This window comes from Dioscorea cayenensis, chromosome 17 (genome assembly GCF_009730915.1).
Source record: "Dioscorea cayenensis subsp. rotundata cultivar TDr96_F1 chromosome 17, TDr96_F1_v2_PseudoChromosome.rev07_lg8_w22 25.fasta, whole genome shotgun sequence".
In the NCBI taxonomy this organism is placed as follows: Eukaryota; Viridiplantae; Streptophyta; class Magnoliopsida; order Dioscoreales; family Dioscoreaceae; genus Dioscorea; species Dioscorea cayenensis.
Window position 1 is genome coordinate 21371364 of NC_052487.1, and position 23240 is coordinate 21394603.

Sequence of the window (23240 nt, forward strand, 5' to 3'; positions counted from 1 at the left end):
TTTTACAAAGATAATGTTAACATTTATTATTACATTAGAGCATTTGTATGATCCAAATCGCAAGCTTTGCGCAGACTACTCAATACCGAAAGTACATTAGTTTTTTCTGGATGCAAAGCATCTCCTGCCAGAAACTCGCAGATGATCCCATTCACTTCGATGGAGCTGCACCTTTGTGTCGTCTTGAAGCTGATGTCTTTGATATTCCTCCTCATTTCGGTCATGTCTTCCCATTGGTTTGCTTTTGAGACAGACTCTAGTTTAGCGATTCGCCTCTCCAGTTTCTTCACCATTTGGTCATTCCCATGGATTCTACAAGCTCCAAGAAGGGAGCTCCAGAATGGCAAGATATCTTTAGCATTCTTATATGGAAGCTCTTGTATCAGCTTCTCTGCCTGCTCTAAAAGACCTGCACGTCCAAGGAGATCAGCCAAACAACCATAGTGTTTGGGTTTTGGTTCTATATGATACTCCTCTTTCATGGAATGCAAACACTGCAGTCCTTCATCCACCAATCCTCCATGACAGCAAGCAGTTAGTACACCAACGAAAGTAATGTCATCAGGTTTAGCTTCCTTTTTGTGCATCTCAGAGAAAATTTTGAGAGCTTCACTGGATTCTCCATTCATCGCCAGGCCGAAGATAACTGAAGTCCATGTCGCCGTGTCTTTCCCCTCTACTCTTCTGAAGATTTCCAGAGCCTCTTGCACACAACCGCATTTTGAGTACATATCGATGAGAGCAGTACCAACAATGACGTCGATTCTTATCTTGTTTTCCTTAATGAATCCATGTATCCACTTGCCTTGCTCAAGAGCACCCAGATTAGCGCACGCTGAGAGAAGTGCCACAACTGTGAACTTATCAGGTTTGATTCTTCTACTCTTCATCTCTCTGAACAAAACCAGAGCTTTGTTGAACTTATTACACTGAATATACCCATTGATCATCACAGTCCAGAGAACCAAGTCTCTAGCCGGACTCCGATCAAATAGCTCCCTAGCTTCATTCAACATACCGGAATTGGCATACCCGGAGACAATGCTAGTCCAAGAAATTACATCTTTCGATGGCATCTCATCGAAAACTCTCCGAGCCATGTTCATACAGCCACACTTGCTGTACATGTCTAACATTGCATTGTTAACAGGAATGCCATCTTTGAATTCCTTGTTCTCAATATAACCATGAACCTTCTTTCCCATTTCCAAATCTCCAAGTGAAACACAAGCTGAAAGTATGGTTACAAGAGTAGCTTCATTCAGCTTCACTCCACTCTTCTCCATCTTCAAGAAAGTAGAGATTGCATCTTCAAACCTGCAGCACTTGATATAACTAGCAATGAGAACGTTCCAAGCAATCACATTTCTCTCAGGCATTTCATCAAACAACTCCTGTGAAGCTTCAATGGCTCCCATCTCTGCATACATATCAATGAGTGAGCTCCTCACATAAGAATCAAACTCTAAGCCAGTTTTCACAATGAAAGCATGGACTTTCCTCCCTTCCACCATTGCCTTAACCTCACCCAATGCTTTCAAAACCAGAGGGAAAGTGAAGTTATCTGGTGACAAGCATGCTTTTCTCATCTTTTGAAAGAGTAGTATGGCCTTCTCTGGTTGTCTATCTTTAGTGAAAGACTTGATCATGAGATTGTAGACAAAAAGAGAAGGATCAGTGAGAGATTCAATCACTCTCTCTGCGTGGCATAAGTCTCCAGTTTGAGGACTTGTACAGAAGACCAAGATACCGTCCATTATGTCTTTGTTGTGTTGCATGCTTGACATGAGAATTTGGCAGTGAATTTGCTTGAGTTCTCTCATGGATTTGCATCTCTGGAGGATGGAAATGCACTCCTTTTTGGTTAGCCTTGTTGGTTTGTAGCTTGAAAAGGAGCATAAATGGCGTATGAACTTGGAGAACATGGAGTTCAGCTTCTTTGTTTCCAATGGCGAGCTAGCTTAAATTTACAACAAGTCCTTGTAGAGGACCTATTTGTAAACAGTGAGAAACGTGTGGACTTCGATGAAATTAAGATTTGGGATAAAAATGCAATCTTTGGAGATGAGAGAGAGATGGAGATGAAGAAGGCCATCGTGGTCGGAGGGAGCATTGCGGGCTTGTCCTGCGCTCATGCTTTAATCGCCGCTGGATGGACGCCGGTGGTGATCGAGAAGTCGGCAGCACCGCCGGACGGAAGCCCAACCGGCGCCGGTCTCTGTCTCGACCCTCAAGCTCTCCGTCTCCTCAACCTTTGGATCAAAGACTCAAACCTGCTCCATTCCTCCACGCTGCCCCTCTCCATCGATTTGGTAAACCCTGAAAAGCCTTCATTTCACCTTTGTGATTGCTCGCCATGACTGGAAATCTTGAGCTTTGTTTCTTTGGGGGAAAAAATGCAGAATCAAGTGACTGATAGTGAGAAGAAGATAAGCTGGGATTTGGCCAAAGATGAGAACTTTGGGTTCAGAGCTGCACACTGGGCTGATCTTCATAAGATTATATACAAAGCTTTGCCAGCAAATATCATTCTTTGGGGTCACCAGTTCATTTCCTTTGAAGTTTCTGATGATAAGGCTGCAGTTAAGGTTAAAGCCAGAGCTTTTGAAACTGGAGACATGGTAGAGATTGTTGGGGATCTCTTGGTTGCTGCTGATGGATGTTTGTCATCAATCCGAAGACATTTCTTTCCTGATTTTAAACTAAGGTTTGTGCTTAGAGACTTCTTATTTGTTTTAAGATTTACTGAAATCTGATCATCAATTGGTGCAGCAGGTATTCAGGTTACTCAGCATGGAGAGGAGTTCTTGATTGTTCAGGCCAAGAACATGCTGAGATTATTAGCAATCTCAGAAAAGCTTATCCAGAGTTTGGACAGTGTTTGTACTTTGATCTTGCTGATAGAACTCATTGTGTGCTGTATGAGCTTAAAAACAAGAGGATCAATTGGATTTGGTACATCAACATGCCAGAACCAGAGCTGAAGGTGATGAAACATAAAACTCACCATGTTAATGTTTATCTTCATCATTCATTGTGTATGCATCTCTAAAGCTCTTGTATTTTGAATAAACAAATATAGCAGGGAAGCTCAGTAACGATGAAGGTGAATGATGAGATGATTGAGAACATGCATGAAGAAGCTGAGAAAGTTTGGGTACCAGAACTAGCAAGAGTGATGAGAGAAACAAAGGATCCTTTCATCAATGTAATATATGACAGTAATCCACTTCCACAGCTTTTTTGGGACAATGTGGTGTTGGTTGGAGATGCAGCTCATCCAACAACTCCTCATGGAGTGAGAAGCACCAACATGTCCATTTTAGATGCTGGAATTCTTGGTCATTGTCTTGGCAAGTGGGGATCCAAGAACATAGACTCTGCTCTCAGGGAATTCCAAGCAATTCGGCTGCCGGTTGTCTCAGAGCAAGTTCTGCATGCACGGCAGATGGGGAGAATGAAGCAGGGATTGGTTTCTTTCAATCCAAAAGAAGCAACTTTAGAGGAATGCCTACTGCTTCTGCAGAGAAGTATGCCATACTTTGAAGGTGTTCCTTTTCCAATTTGATTCTTTCCTGTTGTAAAATATATTACTGTTCTATGCTAGTACTGTTCTGTGTTTAAATTTTATTTGTCACACTAGTCAAAGTGATAACAAAGAACACAATGTGCTTTTTTCTTCTTTCTTTTTTATAAAGAGGACTCCAAAAGGGCCTGGTTCATGAGTTGGGACAGTGAATTGTGGTTTCTGGTCTCTGGTCAGTGTTTGGCCAGGGGTGTTTTGGCCTGATTGTTTGTGAGCTATTTATTTTGTTTTCACTTTTTGTGGGCTTTATGTATCTGTCTGTGGTTTTGTTTGACCTTTTGGTTTGACTGTGGGTGTATCTTTTTTTTTATGGTTTATCCATGTTTTTGTTTTTTTAAAAAAAACCAGAATAGACCGAAACAAACAGTGCAACAAGGGATGAATTAAAAAAAAAAATTAAGTAAAAGAGAGCGCGGCTTGCATGGCAGTTTTTTCCAACCAAAAACTCAGGGAAGGGGTAGCCCCACTCTCACTTTTTAACATGTAAAAATGGAAAGAGAGTATAAACTAAAAAAAAAACAACAGTTCCTCACCAGGAGTGAGGAAAATAACGCCCCACTCTCACCCTTGTCCTTCTTAATTATATATATATATATATAGACATATATGTATAAGTAGTCAAAGCCACTTAATTAATAACTAATAGAGAGTGTTTGTCTTGTTTCAGAATTGGGGAGTTTTTTTTTTAATTTTTGACCTTGTAAGGGTTGAAATTCTCCGTCCAATATCTATCTCTAAACGCCCCTTATTTAAACCATGTAAGTATGGAAGTGCATAAAACTTAAAAAAGTGGAGACTAATAAGAATGAAAATTCTTTGTTTCATGCCTATTTCTAAACGCCCTCTCACTTAAACTTATCAAAAAGATAAATAAGTATGGAGCTGCATAAAATAAAAAAAATGAAAATACAACCTTTCACACCCAATATAAGATTCTAAAAATAAATAAATAAAACTCTACAATATCATAAACATCTTTGAACCCATGCTTATTCCCCACTGCGTCCCATCTCAATAAGTAAAGCTGTGTCTGTTTGTTATATGTGGACAACGCCTCATCTCGCCAACCATGTCTCATCTCACGCAAAATGTCATGACCCACATGACTATGAGCTCTCCTCTCAAACCATACTTTTCCCATACTTTTATAATATATTCCAAGATAGGTCATTGATCACACGGTTTATTGGTATTTGGGTTGCTAATATGATTTTTATTAAGTGGTAAGAGTTTAATTTTTGATTGAGGACATATTTCAGGGAGATATGTGCAAGTGGTCCCAGCATCTACGTATGTGCGGGCTCTGCTTTTATCTGCTCCACCGAGATTTGTGCACGCCTCTGACAATTCTAGTAGGTCCTCCGCTTCTCTTGTAAAATATATATACATATATATATTGGGTAAATTTTTTAGTAAGTCACTAAACTTTGGCTCATTTTCACTTGATATCGAACTTTTAATTTGTATCAATTTAGTCACTAAACTTTTAATTTCATTTCACTCGATAAGAAATCAAGAGATTTCAACCTCTAAATGAATGTTGTGCTACTTTTTTTCGATGACGTGACACCCTCTAATGACTTAATAACGTGTCAAATGGGAGGACCGACTTAGATTTTTTTAGATAGCCATGTAATCAATTGGGGGTTAAAAATCCCTCGATTTATTACCCGATTGAAATCAAATTAAAATTAAATGACCAAATTGATATAAATTGAAGTTCGGTGATCAAAGTAAAAATGAACCAAAGTTTAGTGCCATACTGAATAATTTACCCTATATATTCCAAGATAGTGGTCTCCTACTGAAATTAAAAACAAATATCAAAACCATCCAGTTGCACTCAATGGTAGGACCCAACCACCAACTCGAATAACTTTACCCACCCCTTCCGAGTCCACCAACCCCCAAAACCCGGTTGGTTGAACCCAAACGAAAATCCACACCAACCACCCACCCACCCAATCACCCAACCATTATATACATAAATATACCACCTCCATTCCCACCCCCTCTTCTTCTCGGACTAGACAAGGGAATAACCAGCAATGGCGGGGGAAACGACGCGTTTCTTCTGGGGAAACGAGCCATCGGAAGACGAGTACTACGCCGCCAACGGCGTCATCAACAAGCAATCCTACTTCGAATCCCCTCACGGCCGTCTCTTCACCCAATCCTTCCACCCTATCGGCTCGGCTCCATCCGAGCCGGCTCCAATCAAAGGCTTAGTCTTCATGACTCACGGCTACGGCTCCGACTCCGGCTGGCTCTTCCAAAAAATCGCCATTTCCTACGCCACCTGGGGCTACGCCGTCTACTGCGCCGACCTCCTCGGCCACGGCCGCTCCGACGGCCTCCGCTGTTACCTCGGCGACATGGAAAAGGTCGCCGCCGCTTCTCTCTCCTTCTTCTCCTCCGTCCGTACGAACCATCCCTCCCTCCCGGCTTTCCTCTTCGGTGAGTCGATGGGTGGCGCCGCCACCCTCCTCATGTACCTCCGTTCAGATCCTGCCACGTGGACAGGGCCCTCATCTTCTCCGCTCCGCTCTTCGTCATCCCTGATGACATGAAGCCTTCCAAACTTCATCTCTTTCTTTACGGTCTCTTGCTTGGCTTTGCTGACACGTGGGCCGCCATGCCTGATAACAAGATGGTCGGAAAAGCCATTAAAGATCCCGATAAGCTTCGTGTTATTGCTTCTAATCCCCGGCGTTACACCGGCAAGCCCTCGCGTTGGCACCATGAGAGAGCTTCTCCGGCTGTGTGAATACTTTAAGGAGAATTTCAGCAAGGTTACTGTTCCTTTCCTCACAGCTCATGGCACCGACGACGGCGTGACCTCGCCGGAGGGATCAAAGATGCTTTATGAGATGGCGAGTAGTGAGGATAAAACTTTGAAGCTTTACGAAGGGATGTATCATTCGTTGATCCAAGGCGAGCCTGATGAAAATAGTCAACGGGTTTTGGCCGACATGAGAGAGTGGATAGATGAACGTGTCAAACGTTACGGTAATGGTGTTCTTGCTAACGGCGCCGTTACTGATATTTCTTCTTAATTTGATGATGAGGATTATTAATGTTGTTATTATTGTTTGGTTATGCGTGTTTGTCAATGGAATGGTGATGGTCTATTAAAAATGTTTTCTTTAAATAAATATTTTTAAAATTTAGTTGGTGAGATGTTAATGATAGTGTTGCTGTGGAATTGGCCGATGGTGATTAGGGCATTTATTTATTTTAAAAAATAATTAAATTATATCATTAATAAAAGAGTAATAATAGTACAAAGAGGAAAAAAAAAGACAAACAAACATAGAAGAAAAACACAGGAGATGAACACGGATATTAATACAACAATAAAAAGTATAAAAAAAAAAAAACCTTTGACAGCCCAATTTGTTTCATTTTTTCTCTCTTCTTGTATTGTTTTTACTCACGGTTTTCCTTATCTATGGTGAGGATTTCAGTATGTTATTTACTTTCAATCTTTTATTGTTTTTTTTTTGGGAAGAGGAGCGGGGCGAACCCACTAGAGATCACAGGGGACGTCGCATGCGCCGGTGGAATAAGTGGGGACGGCGCTACCACGTGGTACTGGAATCACTCGTACACAACCACTATTCACAACTCCCTGAAACGCTCACTAGAATCGAATCTCACCACTCGGTGAGAGCCTCATCGATGACTCATGTACTCAAATAGGGCCGCGGTCGTTATTTTTCGATCTTTTTATTGTTCATCTGCTCCTCTCGTCTGTCACTCATTTGTTCTTTTCTTTTTAATAAATTGGTTGTTTATCCACTTTATTTAAAAAAAAAAATTTCAAAAAGAATAAAACAACGGTAAAAGGACACTGATTATTTAAGTAGCTGTAAAGTCTCTAGTGTTTGATGGACGGTCAAAAACTCTAAGCTGCACTTCGCCTGCCAAGTTTTCCAATTTTACCTTTTTTTTATTTTTTATGCATTTATTCCTTAGACAATTATTGTTGGATATATACTAATAATAGCATGACATTTGGAGAACTAACTTAGCGCAGGACATTGCGTGTGAATTTGTCCATTAATCAAGTCCCTCAGAAGTTAGAAGACCACAAGATAATTTATTCAGAAACACCCAACCAACTTTAAGGACAGCCAAATATATAGAAACAGTAGTTGAGTTCGTCCTTATGAACTCGTTGATCCAACGCATAAATAATGGTCCCTGATTGCATGCATTTGTGCTGAAACATGACTCATGCTAAGCCTCTCATTTGGGGAATCAATACTGCATTCAAGGCCCAAAGCTGCAACAGAGACCACACACTCCTTTTGCCTTTTGTATCCAATGACATCATCTTTGACATCATCTTCTTGTGAGAACATTGATGGATCCATGACCTCCATGATTCTCTCCAGAGAAGCATAAGACTCTACAAACTTTCTCATTGTCATACCATCCTTGAAACTCTCATCAACTGGTCTCTTTCCAGTCAGCAACTCCAGAACAAGGATCCCATAGCTGTACACGTCTCCCATGGGTGATACCTCACTCCCAAAACCATACTCTGCATGGATCCATTCATCAACGAATTAAAATTTTAATATAACAAAGTACAACGGGATCATTTATAATAATATATATATATATACCTGGAGGAACATAGCCAATGGTTCCTTTGATGATCTCTGTTGAGGCTGTGGAGCTCTGCCATAAGTTGCTGTTGTTGTTCATGAGGATCTTTGCAAGACCAAAGTCTCCGACACGAGCATTCATGTCATCATCCAAAAGAACATTGCTTGGCTTCAGATCACAGTGAACAACTGGAGGTTGGCAAGAGTGATGAAGATACTCCAAAGCATCAGCAACATCAATGGCCACATTCAACCTTTGAATCAAACTCAGAGGACTTTGTTGTTGTTGTTGTTGTTGTTGTTGTTGTTGTTGATTCTCCACTGGATGTAACCATGAGTCCAAGCTTCCATTTGGCATCAAGTCTAAAACCAGAGCTTTGAAGTCATTGCCTTGTGAATCAATGCTCACGCATGAAGTGATGATCTTGATGAGATTCCGGTGTCGGATGCTTCTGAGTGATTCACATTCAGAGAGAAAGCTCTTTGAAGCTCCTCTAATGTTGAGGCTGAAGACTTTAATGGCGACCATCATTATGGTGTTGTTGATGCCATGAAGAGTTCCTTTGTAAACAGAGGCATGCTTTCCTTTTCCGATGAGATTACCGGAAGAGAAACCATCTGTTGCTCTGACCAAATCATTGTATGTGACTCTCGGAAACTCTTCATATGGAACAGGCAAGGATGATGAAATCTTTGTTTTTGTTCTTGATTCTCGTTGCCGAAACAAGAAAAGAAATAGTAAGAGCAAGAGAAGGCACGATAAAAGGGAAACTATTGGGATCACAATCTTTAGGATTAGAGATCCTCTACTTGTTTTATGATGGGACTTAAGGCAGACAGGTAAGTGAAGTTGTGGGAGTCCCCCGCAAAGCTCAACATTTCCAATTAAAACTAGTGCAGATGAATTTGTAAACACCCCTTTTACAGGGAGTTCACCATGGAAGTGATTGTAAGAAAGGTCCAAAACAAAAAGAAACTTCAAATCTTGTAGGAACTCTGGGACAGACCCAGATAAGTTATTGTTTGATAGACCAAGTGTTTGAAGGAGTTTTAAGTTGCTAAAAGATGAAGGAATGCCTCCTGACAAGCTATTGTATGAAAGGTTTAAATTTTTGAGACCTTTTAGATTGCTTAAAGATGGAGGGATGGATCCAATAAAGAGATTACCTTGCAAATTGAGGTCTTCTAAGACTGCACATCCACTGATGGTCCCAGGGATTTTACCTGTCAACCTATTCCCATTTAATAGCAAATATTGAAGATTTGTCAAGCTTCCAATCTCTGTAGGAATAGTTCCACTGAAAGAGTTGTTGGCTAAATCAAGAACAAGAAGTGAAAAGAAATGTCCAAGGATTTCTCCTGGTATTCTCCCACTAAGCCTGTTGTTAGATAAATACAGTGTTGAGAGTTGCCTGAGAGTTTTCATAGTAGAAGGTATAATGCCTTCAAATTTATTCCCATCTAAGAAGATATCTGACAACAGAGTTAGATTGCCAATGCTGGATGGAATGAAACCTATGAGCTTGTTGTCATGCAAACTCAAAGCCCGTAACATTGTAAGCTTTCCAATGTTATCTGGAATTGGGCCAGTGAGGTGATTATCTTCCAAAGACAATTCAAACAAATTAACTAAATTTCCAATCCCATGCGGAATGATCCCTGAGAAATGGTTGTAACCCATGTATAAAAACATCATCTCCTTAGAGAAGTTGGCTATCGACAGAGGCAACACACCGCCGAGATCATTGAATGAAATAGAGAGCATGTTCAAGTTGCTGCAATTCACCAAGGAATCAATGAAGCTCCAATCCCTGGCATCGCTGGCTTTTAAACTGATTATTTTTGTAAATTGAGATAATAAAGGCCATGCATCCCTCCAAAAAAATTGGGGGCACTGTCCCACTAAACTGGTTTAGTGAAATGTCAATCTCAAGAAGAGAAGCATTGGACAGTGAAGCAGGGACGGTTCCACTAAACATGTTACCACCAATGTAAAAGCATTGTGAGTTTTTGAAAAGCTTGGTGCCTAAAGTTGAAGGTAGCCTCCCATGGAGCTGATTGACTGCGACGCTTATAAAATCTATAGATGAAATATTGAACAAAACTGAAGGGATTGTCCCATGGAGAGAATTGTCACCCACCTGGAAACGCACTAAGTTTGACAGCCTGCCGAGTTCTTCAGAGATGATTCCTTGTAAATTATTTGACATAAGAGAGAGTTGAACTAGAGAAGAAAGGTTCCCAATGGATGATGGAATGACTCCAGTGAGACTGTTTTTAGATAGAGCCAGCACCTTTAGCTTGTCGAGAGTTCCACCAAGCGCAACAGGGATAGAACCATTGAGCTGGTTGGATGACAAGTGGAGAAATCTGAGTTGAGAACAGTTGGCCAAACTCACAGGGATGATGCCATGAAGTGCATTGAAGCTGAGGTTCAGGTACCGCAGCCATTGCAGGTGGCCAATCTCCTGTGGGATCTCACTGGAGAATTTATTGAGAGAGAGCTCAATGCTGTTGAGGAAGCTAAGATTGGCGATGGAGGGAGATATGAAGCCCCCCAGGCCCAACATGGAGAGGTTGATAGCAGTGACTCTACCTTTGTGCTTGTGAGAGCAAGTGATACCAGTCCAGTTGCAGAAATAAACAGTGTCATTCCAAGAATCAAGAGCTCCAGAAGGATCAGATGTGACTCCATTTTTGAATCCAAGCAATGCTAAGCGATCATCAGTCTCGTGTGCCAACAAAGTGGTCGCCATGGAACAGAGAACCAAATAGAAGAAGAGCAACTGAGAGAAACCCATGACCTGTTAGATCTTGAAAGAAGATCAGCAATGTCTTCAAGTTTCCCGCAGATTAGGGTGTGTCCTGGGCTAGATCTGGTGAAGCTTTGTAAACAAGCAACAAGCACCGCAAGAAAATAACTGACGGATATTTCTTCTTAATTTGAAGATGTGAATTATTAATGTTGTTATTATTGTTTGTTTATGTGTGTTCTTCAATGGGATGGTGATGACCTTGGGATGTTGAATTAGATTTATTAAAAAATTTATTACAAAAAGAAAAGATACAGAGAAGAACCAAGAAGATCCAGATAAACTTGGCCAAGGGGCAAATGAGAAGGAGGTGATCAGTAGATTCAACTGGAGCATGACACAACACTATTTTGGGCAACTCTTAGGGGTTGCTCACCCTCCTAGGTCTCTCAAAGGATCTTTGGGGTGACTAGAGTAGCAGAATACACAAATCTTCACTCCCGATTTGGGATTTGCTCGTGAGAGCTATTATTTGGAATATCTGGCTAGAAAGAAATGCACACACTTTTAATTTCAACTGTATCTCGATGTTTGCCATTATTCTTAAGATTGACCACTTGATAATTTTCTGGTTTGATACAGCTCCTGAGCCAAAAAAACGAAACTTGATGAGTCTATGTCCAAGATTAAGAGAAGCCTGGACTTCCTGACCTCTAGAGACATGGTGCAGGATGGCCCGTTGATGCGACCGACCTTCCCGGGCGAGATGTAGTCCTTTGCCTTGTTTCCTTAAAGAAACTGCGCTTCCTTTAGGTTCTTTTTTTCTACCGTTGTTTCACGCTTTTCTTTTAACCACCCCGGTGGTTTTTCTTTTTGTTTGACCTCCGCTCCTTTTAGTACTCGCTCTTTCTCTTTTATTGAATGTGGTTAATCCTCTTTTAAAAAAAAAAAAAAAACAAAAGAAGATCAGAGACATCAAACAAAAGAACAACATCAATAAAAGACTGAAATCCTCACCATAGATGAGGAGAACAGTAAACCGCAGATTTATCAATGTTGAATAACTTTCATGATAAAAAATTTAAAAAAAAATGTTTTTTTTAATATTTTAAAATTGAGTGGTTGAGCTGTTAATGATAGGGTTGGCGGGGAATTGGCCGATGGTGATTAGTGCGTTTATTTATTTAAAAAATAGATAAATTACATCATTAATAAAGGAGACGATGAATAGAAAAAAAAAAAAATACTAGAGATGGATATTGACACTAATTCCATAAAAAAAAAAAAACAATAAAAAGAGGAAAAAAAATTGTTTTAGTTTCCCCCTCTTTGTGCATTGATTCCTTAGACAATTATTGTTGGAGATTATACTAATAATAGCATGACATTTGGAGCACTAACTTAGTGCAGGACATTGCACGTCAATTTGTCCATCACTCATGCAGCGTCCAATCATAACCTTCAGGTGAGATCCATCGGTTTTTTCCTAACCAATGCTTACAATTGTGTTTCTCTTGCAGGATGCCTGTCCCAGCCTATGAATGATAACTCCTCTGATGAGCTTTTCGCTATCGAAGTTGTTTTACATATTGCTCTTGACCATAATCTCCTGATCAAACGAATCTTCAGCGCTTAACACAGTGTCTTGGTTACACTTCAAAACCCTGCTTCCATACTTTCTTGGCGCTTTCAACATCAGATCAGTAACTTGCAATTCCTTCTTGACATATGCCACCGCCCGAGCATCCAGATTACTCTTCACTCTTGGCTCAGCCCCGCCATCAACCTTGCTTCAATGGGTTTTCGTCATCAGCATCTTAATCTCTTTCTCTTCAGTCATGATCTTCCTCGCTGGATTATGCGCTCGTTCATTACACATGGATACTCTTTCTAACTGTTTTGTTGTTCTGTTCATTGTCCTTTTTTTTTTCCTGTATTCTAGCATTTAGTTTTTGACTTTATTTTATTAATAAATTTAGCTTCTCAGTTGAGAAGTTCGTCTTAAAAAATTGTCCATTAATCAAGTCCATGAGAAGTTAGAAGTCCATAAGATAATTTATTAAGAAACACCCAACCAACTTTAAGGACAGCCAAATATATAGAAACAGTAGTTGAGTTCGTCCTTATGAACTCGTTGATCCAACGCATAAATAATTGTTCCTGACTGCACGCATTTGTGCTGAAACATGACTCATGCTAAGCCTCTCATTTGGAGAATCAACACAGCATGCAAGGCCTAAAGCTGAAACAGAGACCACACACTCCTTTTGCCTTTTGTATCCAATGGAATCATCTTCTTGTGAGAACATTGATGGATCCATGACCTCCATGATTCTCTCCAGAGAAGCATAAGACTCTACAAACTTTCTCATTGTCATACCATCCTTGAAACACTCATCAACTGGTCTCTTTCCTGTCAGCAACTCCAGAACAAGGATCCCATAGCTGTACACGTCTCCCATGGTTGACACCTCACTCCCAAAACCATACTCTGCATGGATCCATTCATCAACGAATTAATATTTTAATATAGCAAAGTACAATGGAATCATTTAGAATAATATATACCTGGAGGAACATAGCCAATGGTTCCTTTGATGATCTCTGTTGAGGCTGTGGAGCTCTGCCATAAGTTGCTGTTGTTGTTCATGAGAATCTTTGCAAGACCAAAGTCTCCGACACGAGCATTCATGTCATCATCCAAAAGAACATTGCTTGGCTTCAGATCACAGTGAACAACTGGAGGTTGGCAAGAGTGATGAAGATACTCCAACGCATCAGCAACATCAATGGCCACATTCAACCTCTGAAACAAACTCAGAGGATTTTGTTGTTGTTGTTGTGGATTCTCCGCTGGATGTAACCATGAATCCAAGCTTCCATTTGGCATCAAGTCTAAAACCAGAGCTTTGAAGTCATTGCCTTGTGAATCAACGCTCACGCATGAAGTGATGATCTTGATGAGATTACGGTGTCGGATGTTTCTGAGTGATTCCATTTCAGAGAGAAAGCTTTTTGAAGCTCCTTTTATGTCGAGACTGAAGACTTTAATGGCGACCATCATCATCGTGTTGTTGATGCCATGAAGAGTTCCTTTGTAAACAGAAGCATGCTTTCCTTTTCCGATGAGATTGCTGGGAGTAAAACCATCTGTTGCTCTGACCAAATCATAGTATGAAACTCTTGGAAACTCTTCATATGGAACAGGCAAGGATGATGAAGTCTTTGTTTTCGTCTTTGATTCTCGTTGCCGAAACAAGAAAAGAAATAGTAAGAGCAAGAGAAGGCACGATAAAAGGGAAACTATTGGGATCACAATCTTTAGGATTAGAGATCCTCTACTTGTTTTCTTATGGGACTTGAGGCAGACGGGTAAGTGAAGTTGTGGGACACCCCCACAAAGCTCAACATTTCCAACTAAAAATAGTGCAGATGAATTTGCAAACACCCCTTTTACAGGGAGTTCTCCGTGGAAGTGATTGTATGAAAGGTCCAAAAATAAAAGATTCTTCAAATCCTGTAGGAACTCTGGGACAGACCCTGATAAGTTATTGTTTGATAGACCAAGTGTTTGAAGGAGTTTTAAGTTGCTAAAAGATGAAGGAATGCCTCCTGACAAGCTATTGTGTGAAAGGTTTAAATTTTTGAGACCTTTTAGTTTGCCTAAAGATGGAGGAATGGATCCAGTAATGAGATTACCTTGCAAATTGAGGTCTTCTAAGACTGCACATCCACTGATAGTCCCAGGGATTTCACCGGTCAATCTGTTCCCACTCAACTGCAATTGTTGTAGATTTATCAAGCTTCCAATTTCAAAAGGAATAGTTCCATTGAAAGAGTTGTTGGCTAAATCAAGAACTTGAAGTGGAAAGAATTGTCCAAGGATTTCTCCGGCCATCCTCCCACTAAGCTTGTTCTTAGAGAGAAGCAGTTTTGTGAGTTGCTTGAGAGTTTTCATAGTAGAAGGTATAGTGCCTTCAAATCTATTCCCCGATAAGTCGATATAATACAGGACAGTTAGATTGCCAATGCTGGATGGAATGTAACCTGCGAGCTTATTGTCTTTCAAACTCAAAACCTGTAACATGGTGAGCTTTCCAATGTGCTCTGGAATTGGGCCAGTGAGTTGATTTGCACCTAAGTGCAAGATAATCAAATTGATTAAATCTTCAATCCCATGAGGAATAGTCCCTGAAAAATGGTTGTAATCCATGTATAAAAACCTCATCTCCTTGGAAAAGTTGGCTACTGACAGAGGCAACACACCTCCGAGATCATTGGATGCAATAGAGAGACCGTACAAGTTGCTGCAATTCACCAGGGAATCAATGAAGCTCCAATCCCTGGCATCGCTGGCTTGAAACTGATTCAATTCTAAATTGAGATGATAAAGACCATGCATCCCTCCAAAAATTGGAGGCACTGTCCCACTAAACTGGTTTCTGGAAATGTCAATCATCTCAAGAAGAGAAGCATTAAACAGTGAAGCAGGGATGGCTCCACTAAACATGTTGTCACCAAATTGCAGGGTTGTGAGTTTAGGAAGCTTGTTACCAAAACTTGAAGGCAGCCTCCCATGGATATGATTGCCTGGAATGCTTATAATATTCAAAGATGAAATGTTGAACAAAACTGAAGGGATTGTCCCATGGAGCAGATTCCCACCCACCAGAAAAAAAATTAAGTTTGACAGCCTGCCGAGTTCTTCAGGGATGATTCCTCGTAGGAGATTATTTGCCAAATAGAGTCTAGCTAGAGAAGAAAGGTTCCCAATGGATGATGGAATGGCTCCGCTGAGACTGTTATGGGATAAACCCAGCACCTTAAGCTTAAGGAGAGTTCCACCAAGCTCAACAGGGATAGAACCATTGAGATGGTTGAATGACAATTCTAAAAGTCTGAGTTTAGAACTGTTGGCCAAACTCTCAGGGATTATGCCATGAAGGTCATTGAAGCTGAGGTTCAGATACTGCAGCCGGTGCAGGCGGCCAAACTCCGGTGGGACCTCGCCGGAGAATTGATTGCTAGAAAGCTCAATGATGTTGAGAAAGCTAAGATTGGCAATGGAGGGTGATATGAGCCCCCCCAGGCCCAACATGGCGAGGTTGATAGCTGTGACTCTACCTTTGTGCTTGTGAGAACAAGAGACACCAGTCCAGTTGCAGAAATAAACAGTGTCATTCCAAGAATCAAGAGCTCCAGAAGGATCAGATGTGACTCCCTTCTTGAATCCAAGCAATGCTAAGCGATCATCAATCTTGTGTGCTAACAAAATGGTCGCCATGGAGCAGAGAACCAAATAGAAGAAGAGCAACCGAGAGAAACCCATGGCCATGACCACCAACTGTGTTGTATGATTAATAAGGGAGATCTATCAGATGATTTTATAATGCAATTATTATACAGTAGTACATGTTCATGGTGGTATTAAAGAAGACTTGGAAGTCTCAGTAGCTTGGCGGTCAATGGACGTTAGAACTAAGAGAAGCTCATGACCAAGGATGTTTGGAGGGGAACATAAGATACAGATGGTGTCAACCAATAATACTCTTCCAATTAAATTCCAATAGTTGATGGAATTTTTTTTTTTTAAAAAATGGATAAACCACTACCATTAAAATAAAAAACAGACAAATACAACAAACCACCACTCAAACAACAAGGGAAAATACAAAAGGGAGTATCATAACACTAGATGTGGTACAACATCTCAAAAGCAGGAAATACAGCAGAACAAAGAAAAGAGAGGAACAAAGGCTTCCTCAAAGCCGACATCGGAGGAATACTAGCCCGTACTCAAGTGCTGTACCTCCTTGACTGACGGATCCCCACTCGCAGCATTGATACGTCGTCCCAGAAACTCTAGGATGTGACGAATGGTCTTCATAGAATCATCGAGTTTCCCTTTGACATCCTCTGCGCAATTTGAGAACCAGGACAATAGCATTCAATCAATTTTCAAAATAAGAGCATGACAAGGCAAGACTTTAGCATTAAAACTATGATCGTTTCTAGCAAGCCAAACATTCCACACAAGGGCTTGCACAACTAAATCTCCGAAGACCCTCATAGAAGGTCGAATTAGCACCCTCCAAGAGTCCCAAAGGCTGCAAATCGAGGAAACATCTCAGGTAGCTGAAGTAGTCTAGCAAAATAATCCCAAATTTGTTGCATAAACGGATAATAGATGAGGAGATGATTAACAGATTCGACCCCTAAGTGATACAACACACAAGTTGTGAGTGGAAGTCTGTTGCACCTTCTTTTCTCTAGATTCTCCAAGGACAAAACCTTATTCTTCCACATCAGCCAGTTGAGAAGATTGATTTTCCACATTATGCCAAAAGAACCTCATCATCGAGGAGTGCAACTCACCATCATTTAGGAAATTGTAAAAGGATTTTACAGTGAAAACACCATTCACCGGGGCCTGCAGACTATCCCTGTAAGACAAGGAATCGACGTTCGAAGAAAATGGGGCTTCCTTTAAAAGAAAGGCCAATTCCCGCACAGTACTATTAGGGTGTCGACTATTGTTAAACTCTGTTGGCCACAAGTACATTGGTGCACATCCGTTAAACCAACGGTTTTTCCAAAAAGAGGGTCGAATCACTTGAGTTAATGGCATGCAAAATACATCCTCTAAGGGCCAGTAAACAACTGGAAACCCCTTTCTAGAAAAACGAGACCCGGCTTGTCAATCTAGGGAACAATTTCCAATGAGGAAAACCATAATTGAATTGAATCACCGTCGCGCCACACTAGTTGGGATCCATTGCAAACTTCCACCACCACTTCCCCAACAAGGCCAGATTGAAATTGTACAGATCCAATATGTCCCAACCCCTTGGTCATGAGAACAACATATATTCTTCTAGTAGACCAATAGACACCTCGGATGATCAATATCCGGACTTGACCACAAGAAATCTCTCCTAATACGGTCAATTTCGTTAATCACCCATTGCGGCAGTATAAAGATGGGCATCCAATAAGTTGGCAGAGCAGATAGGACTGAATTCACCAGGTTAAGACAATCACCTCGTGAGAGGTGCTGCACTTTCCAAGAAGGGAGTCTCCTTCTTACTTTTAGAATAATCACCTCCCAATCTTGTCTTCAGGGCCTTCTACTTGTGATCGAAACTACCATATAGGTTACTGGAAGGAAACCCACTCCATAATTTAAAATTTTAGCAGCCACGTCCTTCAGAAGTTCCCCCATTTTACTCGAATAAAGGTATGTTTTTACAAAATTAGTTTCCAAACCCGATATGCCTTCAAGTAAGTATAAAATCAGCTTCGCAATCCTTAGATCTTCCAGGCCACCCATGGTTAAGACCAATAGGTCGTCAGCATAATGAAGATCACACCTACTTCCGAATTCTTCAAAAGGCACAACTACTAAAACCTTGGACCGTAGAGCATGCGTGAATATCGTGCTGAGTACATCCGTGACTAAGACAAACAACAGGGGAGATAACGGATCTCCTTTTCTCAACCCCCTGTGATAATGAATGTATCCATTTGGCAATCCATTAGAGGAAAACAGAGTGCTCTAAATCCAACCCACCCATCTTTCCCTAAAACCCCTAGCTTTCAAGAGGTCAAAAAGGAAATCCCAATCCACCAAATCAAAGGCCTTAGTGAAGTTAACTTTCAGGAGATAACCCGGAAGCCTACGTTTATGAATACTGAAAATCAACTCTTTAGTAGTGGCAATAATGTCCAAAATGCATATGCCTTTTAAAAAAGCAGACTGGTCTGTGTCAACAAGAGAGTTCAAAACCTTGCTCAGGCGGTTTACCAAAATTTTGGCAGAAGGTCAGACTTGATCATATCCCAAAACTGCTTAAAAAAATAAATCAGAAAGCCATCCAGCCCGGGCTTTATTGGCGCCTAAATCAAAAACCATGCTCTTGATTTCCTACAACGAGAACGGTCGTTCTAGGTGAGACAAGTCGACATGCAATTTATATTCTAAGAGTTTCTGGAAGTCAACCTTAAATCTCGACTCGCTCTTATGCCCAAAACTGTTGTTGAAAACGCTCCAAGAAAACCTTGCCGATATCTCTTGAATTTGTGACTATGACACCATTATGACCAATTTTAGGTATGAAATTCCGGTTTTTACGCCCATTCACCGCCGCATGAAAGAACTTTGTGTTTTCATCGCTCTCCTTTAACCATTGGAGTCTGGATCTTGTCTCCAGTAGATCTCTTCTTACTTACAAATCTTCCCCAAATTCTTAAAGAGAGCCAGCTCCTGCCGTGTCTCGACCAGGGTAAGACCACAAGATTCTTTAGCAATATCCAACATCTCCATTTCCTGCCGTGTCTCGACCAGGGTAAGACCAGGGTAAGGCCATCTTCTTAAGTTTAACTGAACCAAAATTCAATTTAGACCAATGCCACAGATAACACCTTAGACTTGTAATTTTCTTGGCAAAGATAAAAGTGCCACAACCCACCGCATAACCCCTTAGACTTGTAATTTAGACCAAGCCAATTTGAATATGAAAGGTCTTAGATTAGAGCTATGGTTACTGACCTCCAGCTAAATCGGAACATGGTCCGATTCGAGTCGAGGAAGGCTATCATGAATTAATTTAGGAAAGTGGGATACCTAAGCCAAATTAACCACAAAACAGTCTAACCTAACCCAAATCGAGTATGATGGCCTGTTTGTCCAGATAAATCATCTGCCAGACGAAGGGGGCTCAAAAAGACCGAGATCATGAGGGAAGACGTTCGCACAACGAATGTCCTCAAGATTAGGAGCACCCGAGATTTTTGTCCTCCAACGCAAAGATTGCATTGAAATAGCCACAAACCACCCAATGAATGTATTGCGGCCTCCATACGATCCTTATCAGACCCGTTTAACTTGGTATAGACCCCGGTATACAGTGGGATTTGATATATTTGCTTCCATACAACCTCTATACGGCCCCTATACAACATGTACGGATATGGTGGTATAAATGAGGAGTTTTACGGATAAAAGAGGAGACTTCTCTTTGGCCTTTTAGGCTGTCACAACCTCGGCAATGATCCTTGGGGAAAACAAGCACACATCATCACTAAGTGGAAGAGGAGCAAAGAAGAAGGAGTTGGAGTGAAGATGTAAGCCATCATTGTAAATCATTCGAAGCTCCATCCACTCAAGGGGATCAAGATCATAGAGGGAGTTTTCTTGGTTCTTTATTGTATCTTTTTTTTCTTGTATGTTGTGTAAGTATCTCTCATCATGAGGGATTAACTTATTGTGGTGTTTGGGTTTGGATGAAATGTATAGTTCATCTTGTGTAAAAACCTTGGATGTTGTTATTATTTAATTTGATGGTTGTTTAAGATTAAATCTATTGTGCTTTGCATGTCTTGAGCTACAAAAGGAGAAACCCGTAGTTCATTCTTGAATTGTATTTGTTGATGCTAGAGAGTGCTTATTCTTGAATTGTATTTGTTAACGTGAGAGCATGTTTATACTAGATCATATATAGATTGAAAGGCATACTTGTGCCAATACGCTGAGAGATTGGGTGTTGGTAGCCCTCCAATGTTAGGTTTAAGACGAAGAAAAGTAGGTTTACTACTATTTAGAGATTTCCTTGAACTCATTGCAATCGTAAGAGGGTTGATCTGGAAGAAATTCTAATCACCACTTGTATGGGATTAGGGGTTAGCTGCTAAGAGATTGGGGTTAACCTATCTAAGAGATCTCTAGATCTTAACTACCGTCATTACATCTTTAAACCATCCTAGTTTGGGCCTTAATGACAACCCTAGGGGGTTCCTTGTCCAAACACCTTCTTCTCATGCTTGACACTCCCTTGTTTATTTATTATGTGTGCTAGTAAGCCGGCCATAGATTAGTTAGTTTATTTTATTTTATTTGTTCCTCTTACTAAGAATTGTAGACTAGATAGTAGATGAAGAGTGAGTAATAATACTTCCTTGGCCCTATGGAATACGACCCCTGTGCCACACATAAGGTATTACTTGGTAACCCCGTACACTTGAGGGTAACCAATCACCCACCCTGTCAAGATTGTCAGTTATGGTCACACTATTCCAACCTATAATAATACCGCATGTTGTACCTCTCACAGGTAAAAAAGCAAATTGATCCAGGCGGTTACCACCGATCTCACACTAAGTTGACAGAGGAATATCATCAAGCTTCGATTCTTACAGATAGCAAACTTCGGCAAAATGCAAATTTAAAAAGTCCTTAACTAGAAACTGCTTATCCGGTTTCCCTATATCCCGAACATTCTAAGTTATAATATTCATAAGCACAATTAAACCTCGAGGACCTCAAAAGAGGTCTCCACCAGCCCCTTAGCAGAGGCGGGGCGCTTTCGCTCTAACATCCGAATATGATTAATACAATCTGACACAGAATTGGCAAAAAGCAATAGCATAAGCATCACAATAACTAGAAATTTGCACATTTGACCAATTGGAAATAAAAAATGGTTTGGAAGCCGTACTTTCCGCATGGTCCCTATGTGACACTTTCTTTTTTGCCGACTTCAGTGGCTCGGCAAGGAACCCAGCATCAGCATTGAACCTTGAGGAAGGTTTTTAGGTCTCTCACTTCTTCTTGTTCCTTTCGGTTGCTCAACAGTAGTGAAGTCAAAATCATCAAGTAAATCCGGCATCAGCTCCATGAGATTTCTTTCAAATTCAGAAACTGAGTCGTCGGACTTAGAAATGTTGTCAATCAAAGCTAAATCAGTTTATTAGTTAATAGTACCGTCCGACTCCTTTAGGTCCGACGCCCTAAAATTAACCCCGAGAGTTGCATTACTAGAAACCGGGATCAAAACCCAAACTTCTGCTATCAAGTGCTATTTAAACCCATGAGGAGGCTCTATGATAGGGATAACAGACATATCACCAACATTCACCACAGATAAATCTGGCTCCAATGAATGGAAAGACCCATCGTGTTGCTCCACCATTGGATCAATAACTAGCCCAATCCCCGAAACAGGCCCAATAACTTCCCCACCATCCAGCCAGAGCGCTGAATTAAGCTCTGCTTCAATGACTGGCCTAATTCCCTGTCCATCGCTAATGAAGAACAATCCAAATGCTGGCCCACGTTCTGGCCCACCTCACAAAACAATAATTGGTCACCAAGAATCAAATCATTATTTGCCTTAACCAATTCTTGGCCCATAAAAAACTCTGCCCCACATTTATGACTAAAGGATCAGCCAACATGCGCTTCTTCTCTACCTCACGAGCCTCCAAGATACCCAATGTGTGCATAGCTTCCATGTGCTTGATCTAGATTCCAGCCTTCATAACCTCAGACGCACCAACCTCGGATAATCCAAGCACGCCACCTGTGCCACCCTTAGACCTCTGCTCAATCTGCTGCCAAACCTGCTAGCGATCGACACGTCGAGGCCTCGAAACCAACGTGTTGCATTGAACGTTCTCTCTCGAAAGATCGAGCCACATCCCAATCATCAGTCCGACATTGAATATTGGTGGTACCAGTGGTCCATTGTTCCATCATCCAAAGCCGAGGCGGAGCTTCCACATCACCGTCATGGGAGCCAAGCTCGACCACTGGATTGCCGTTGTGGGAGCTAGGCTCGACCACCACCAGTGCCGTCATCCCCTCTTTCGAGGCCACCACATCGCCCCCCTTGCATCATTCTCTCACCACTCCTCATCGGTTAGTCATCACTGTTGCCTGGGCGAGAGCAACGCTCAACCACCCCATTTGCTTTCTGTCCGACCAAAGGAACATTCAATAGGTTCTTACCTTTCTTCTCAGATGGGATTTCATACGTGAAACGATACCCTGCTGGCAACACAACACCCACATCAATCTTCTCTTCTGGCACCACATAATGTCCAAGCTCTCGAAAGAAGGTCGGAAAAACACCTCGATCCTCAGTGAGGAGAACAAGGTACTTCCTCATCCCAAGACTAAAATTCAGCTCCAATGGAAGAGAGGCACCAAGGCGACGACGAACCATCGCCGTGATGAATTAATTTTTGTGTTAGTTTAATTAATTAGAATTTTATTTTTATTTTTATTCTTATTCTTTAGACAATAGATAACAAGCATATCCACTTGAGAGTTTGTCCTTGGAAAGATTAAGTTTGTTTAAACTTAATATTTACTTGACGAATAATTTAAATCTTTTGATTAATATTTATGGGTAAAGAGATATGTATTAGAAAGGAAAACAACATAAATTTTATGAAGGAAACTACAGGAATGATAATTCAGCCTCACTTGATTTCCGTAGAAATTTT

The 23240-nt window shown here is 41.0% G+C and overlaps 6 protein-coding genes across 7 annotated transcripts; 2 read left to right on the forward strand and 4 right to left on the reverse strand.

Moving 5' to 3' along the window:
* On the reverse strand, positions 1-1945 carry LOC120280222 (pentatricopeptide repeat-containing protein At1g31430-like). The gene has a single exon (XM_039286997.1). The coding sequence runs from the start codon at positions 1923-1925 to the stop codon at positions 30-32; it is 1896 nt and encodes a 631-aa protein (XP_039142931.1). The 5' UTR covers positions 1926-1945; the 3' UTR covers positions 1-29.
* On the forward strand, positions 1896-3734 carry LOC120280218 (6-hydroxynicotinate 3-monooxygenase-like). Of its 2 annotated transcripts, none has more exons than XM_039286993.1 (4): positions 1896-2312; positions 2403-2707; positions 2776-2986; positions 3083-3734. In XM_039286993.1, the coding sequence occupies exons 1-4, from the start codon at positions 1902-1904 to the stop codon at positions 3566-3568; spliced, it is 1413 nt and encodes a 470-aa protein (XP_039142927.1). In that variant the 5' UTR covers positions 1896-1901; the 3' UTR covers positions 3569-3734. The 2 variants fall into 2 exon arrangements, with proteins under 2 accessions (XP_039142927.1, XP_039142928.1); XM_039286994.1 differs by having other exon boundaries at positions 3086-3734.
* Positions 3735-5585: 1851 nt separating this feature from the next.
* LOC120280223 (caffeoylshikimate esterase-like) lies at positions 5586-6764 on the forward strand. The gene is given in 3 exon segments (XM_039286999.1): positions 5586-6111; positions 6114-6311; positions 6313-6764. Coding segments are annotated over 3 exon segments (1005 nt in total). The 5' UTR covers positions 5586-5634; the 3' UTR covers positions 6643-6764.
* An 872-nt stretch (positions 6765-7636) lies between these two features.
* LOC120280214 (probable LRR receptor-like serine/threonine-protein kinase At3g47570) lies at positions 7637-10018 on the reverse strand. The gene is made up of 2 exons (XM_039286988.1): positions 8221-10018; positions 7637-8135 (listed from the first exon to the last, which is right to left on the reverse strand). The coding sequence occupies exons 1-2, from the start codon at positions 9965-9967 to the stop codon at positions 7756-7758; spliced, it is 2127 nt and encodes a 708-aa protein (XP_039142922.1). The 5' UTR covers positions 9968-10018; the 3' UTR covers positions 7637-7755.
* LOC120281268 (LRR receptor-like serine/threonine-protein kinase EFR) lies at positions 9996-11261 on the reverse strand. The gene has a single exon (XM_039288134.1). It carries the CDS (start codon positions 11001-11003, stop codon positions 9996-9998), a length of 1008 nt encoding a protein of 335 aa, XP_039144068.1. The 5' UTR covers positions 11004-11261.
* A 1742-nt stretch (positions 11262-13003) lies between these two features.
* LOC120281269 (probable LRR receptor-like serine/threonine-protein kinase At3g47570) lies at positions 13004-21619 on the reverse strand. Its single transcript, XM_039288135.1, has 7 exons — positions 21529-21619; positions 21263-21348; positions 19185-19335; positions 17020-17100; positions 16765-16871; positions 13524-16326; positions 13004-13446 (listed from the first exon to the last, which is right to left on the reverse strand). Exons 1-7 carry the CDS (start codon positions 21617-21619, stop codon positions 13079-13081), a joined length of 3687 nt encoding a protein of 1228 aa, XP_039144069.1. The 3' UTR covers positions 13004-13078.
* Positions 21620-23240: the final 1621 nt, after the last annotated feature.

Excerpts from the sequence above, each read along its gene's own strand:
- LOC120280222 (XM_039286997.1), bottom strand. The coding sequence starts at position 1,925 with ATGTTCTCCAAGTTCATACGCCATTTATGCTCCTTTTCAAGCTACAAA.
- LOC120281268 (XM_039288134.1), bottom strand. The coding sequence starts at position 11,003 with ATGGGTTTCTCTCAGTTGCTCTTCTTCTATTTGGTTCTCTGTTCCATG.
- LOC120280218 (XM_039286993.1), top strand. The coding sequence starts at position 1,902 with ATGGCGTATGAACTTGGAGAACATGGAGTTCAGCTTCTTTGTTTCCAA. Across the intron at positions 2,313-2,402 it reads TGCCCCTCTCCATCGATTTG|AATCAAGTGACTGATAGTGA; the intron begins GTAAACCCTGAA and ends GAAAAAATGCAG. Across the intron at positions 2,708-2,775 it reads TTTCCTGATTTTAAACTAAG|GTATTCAGGTTACTCAGCAT; the intron begins GTTTGTGCTTAG and ends TTGGTGCAGCAG.
- LOC120280214 (XM_039286988.1), bottom strand. The coding sequence starts at position 9,967 with ATGCTCTCTATTTCATTCAATGATCTCGGCGGTGTGTTGCCTCTGTCG. Across the intron at positions 8,136-8,220 it reads CATTGGCTATGTTCCTCCAG|AGTATGGTTTTGGGAGTGAG; the intron begins GTATATATATAT and ends GGATCCATGCAG.
- LOC120281269 (XM_039288135.1), bottom strand. The coding sequence starts at position 21,619 with ATGCCGGATTTACTTGATGATTTTGACTTCACTACTGTTGAGCAACCG. Across the intron at positions 19,336-21,262 it reads CCTCTTTTGAGGTCCTCGAG|TTAAACTTAAGAAGATGGCC; the intron begins GTTTAATTGTGC and ends ATTTTGGTTCAG. Across the intron at positions 16,872-17,019 it reads TAATTCGACCTTCTATGAGG|AGGATGTCAAAGGGAAACTC; the intron begins GTCTTCGGAGAT and ends CAAATTGCGCAG.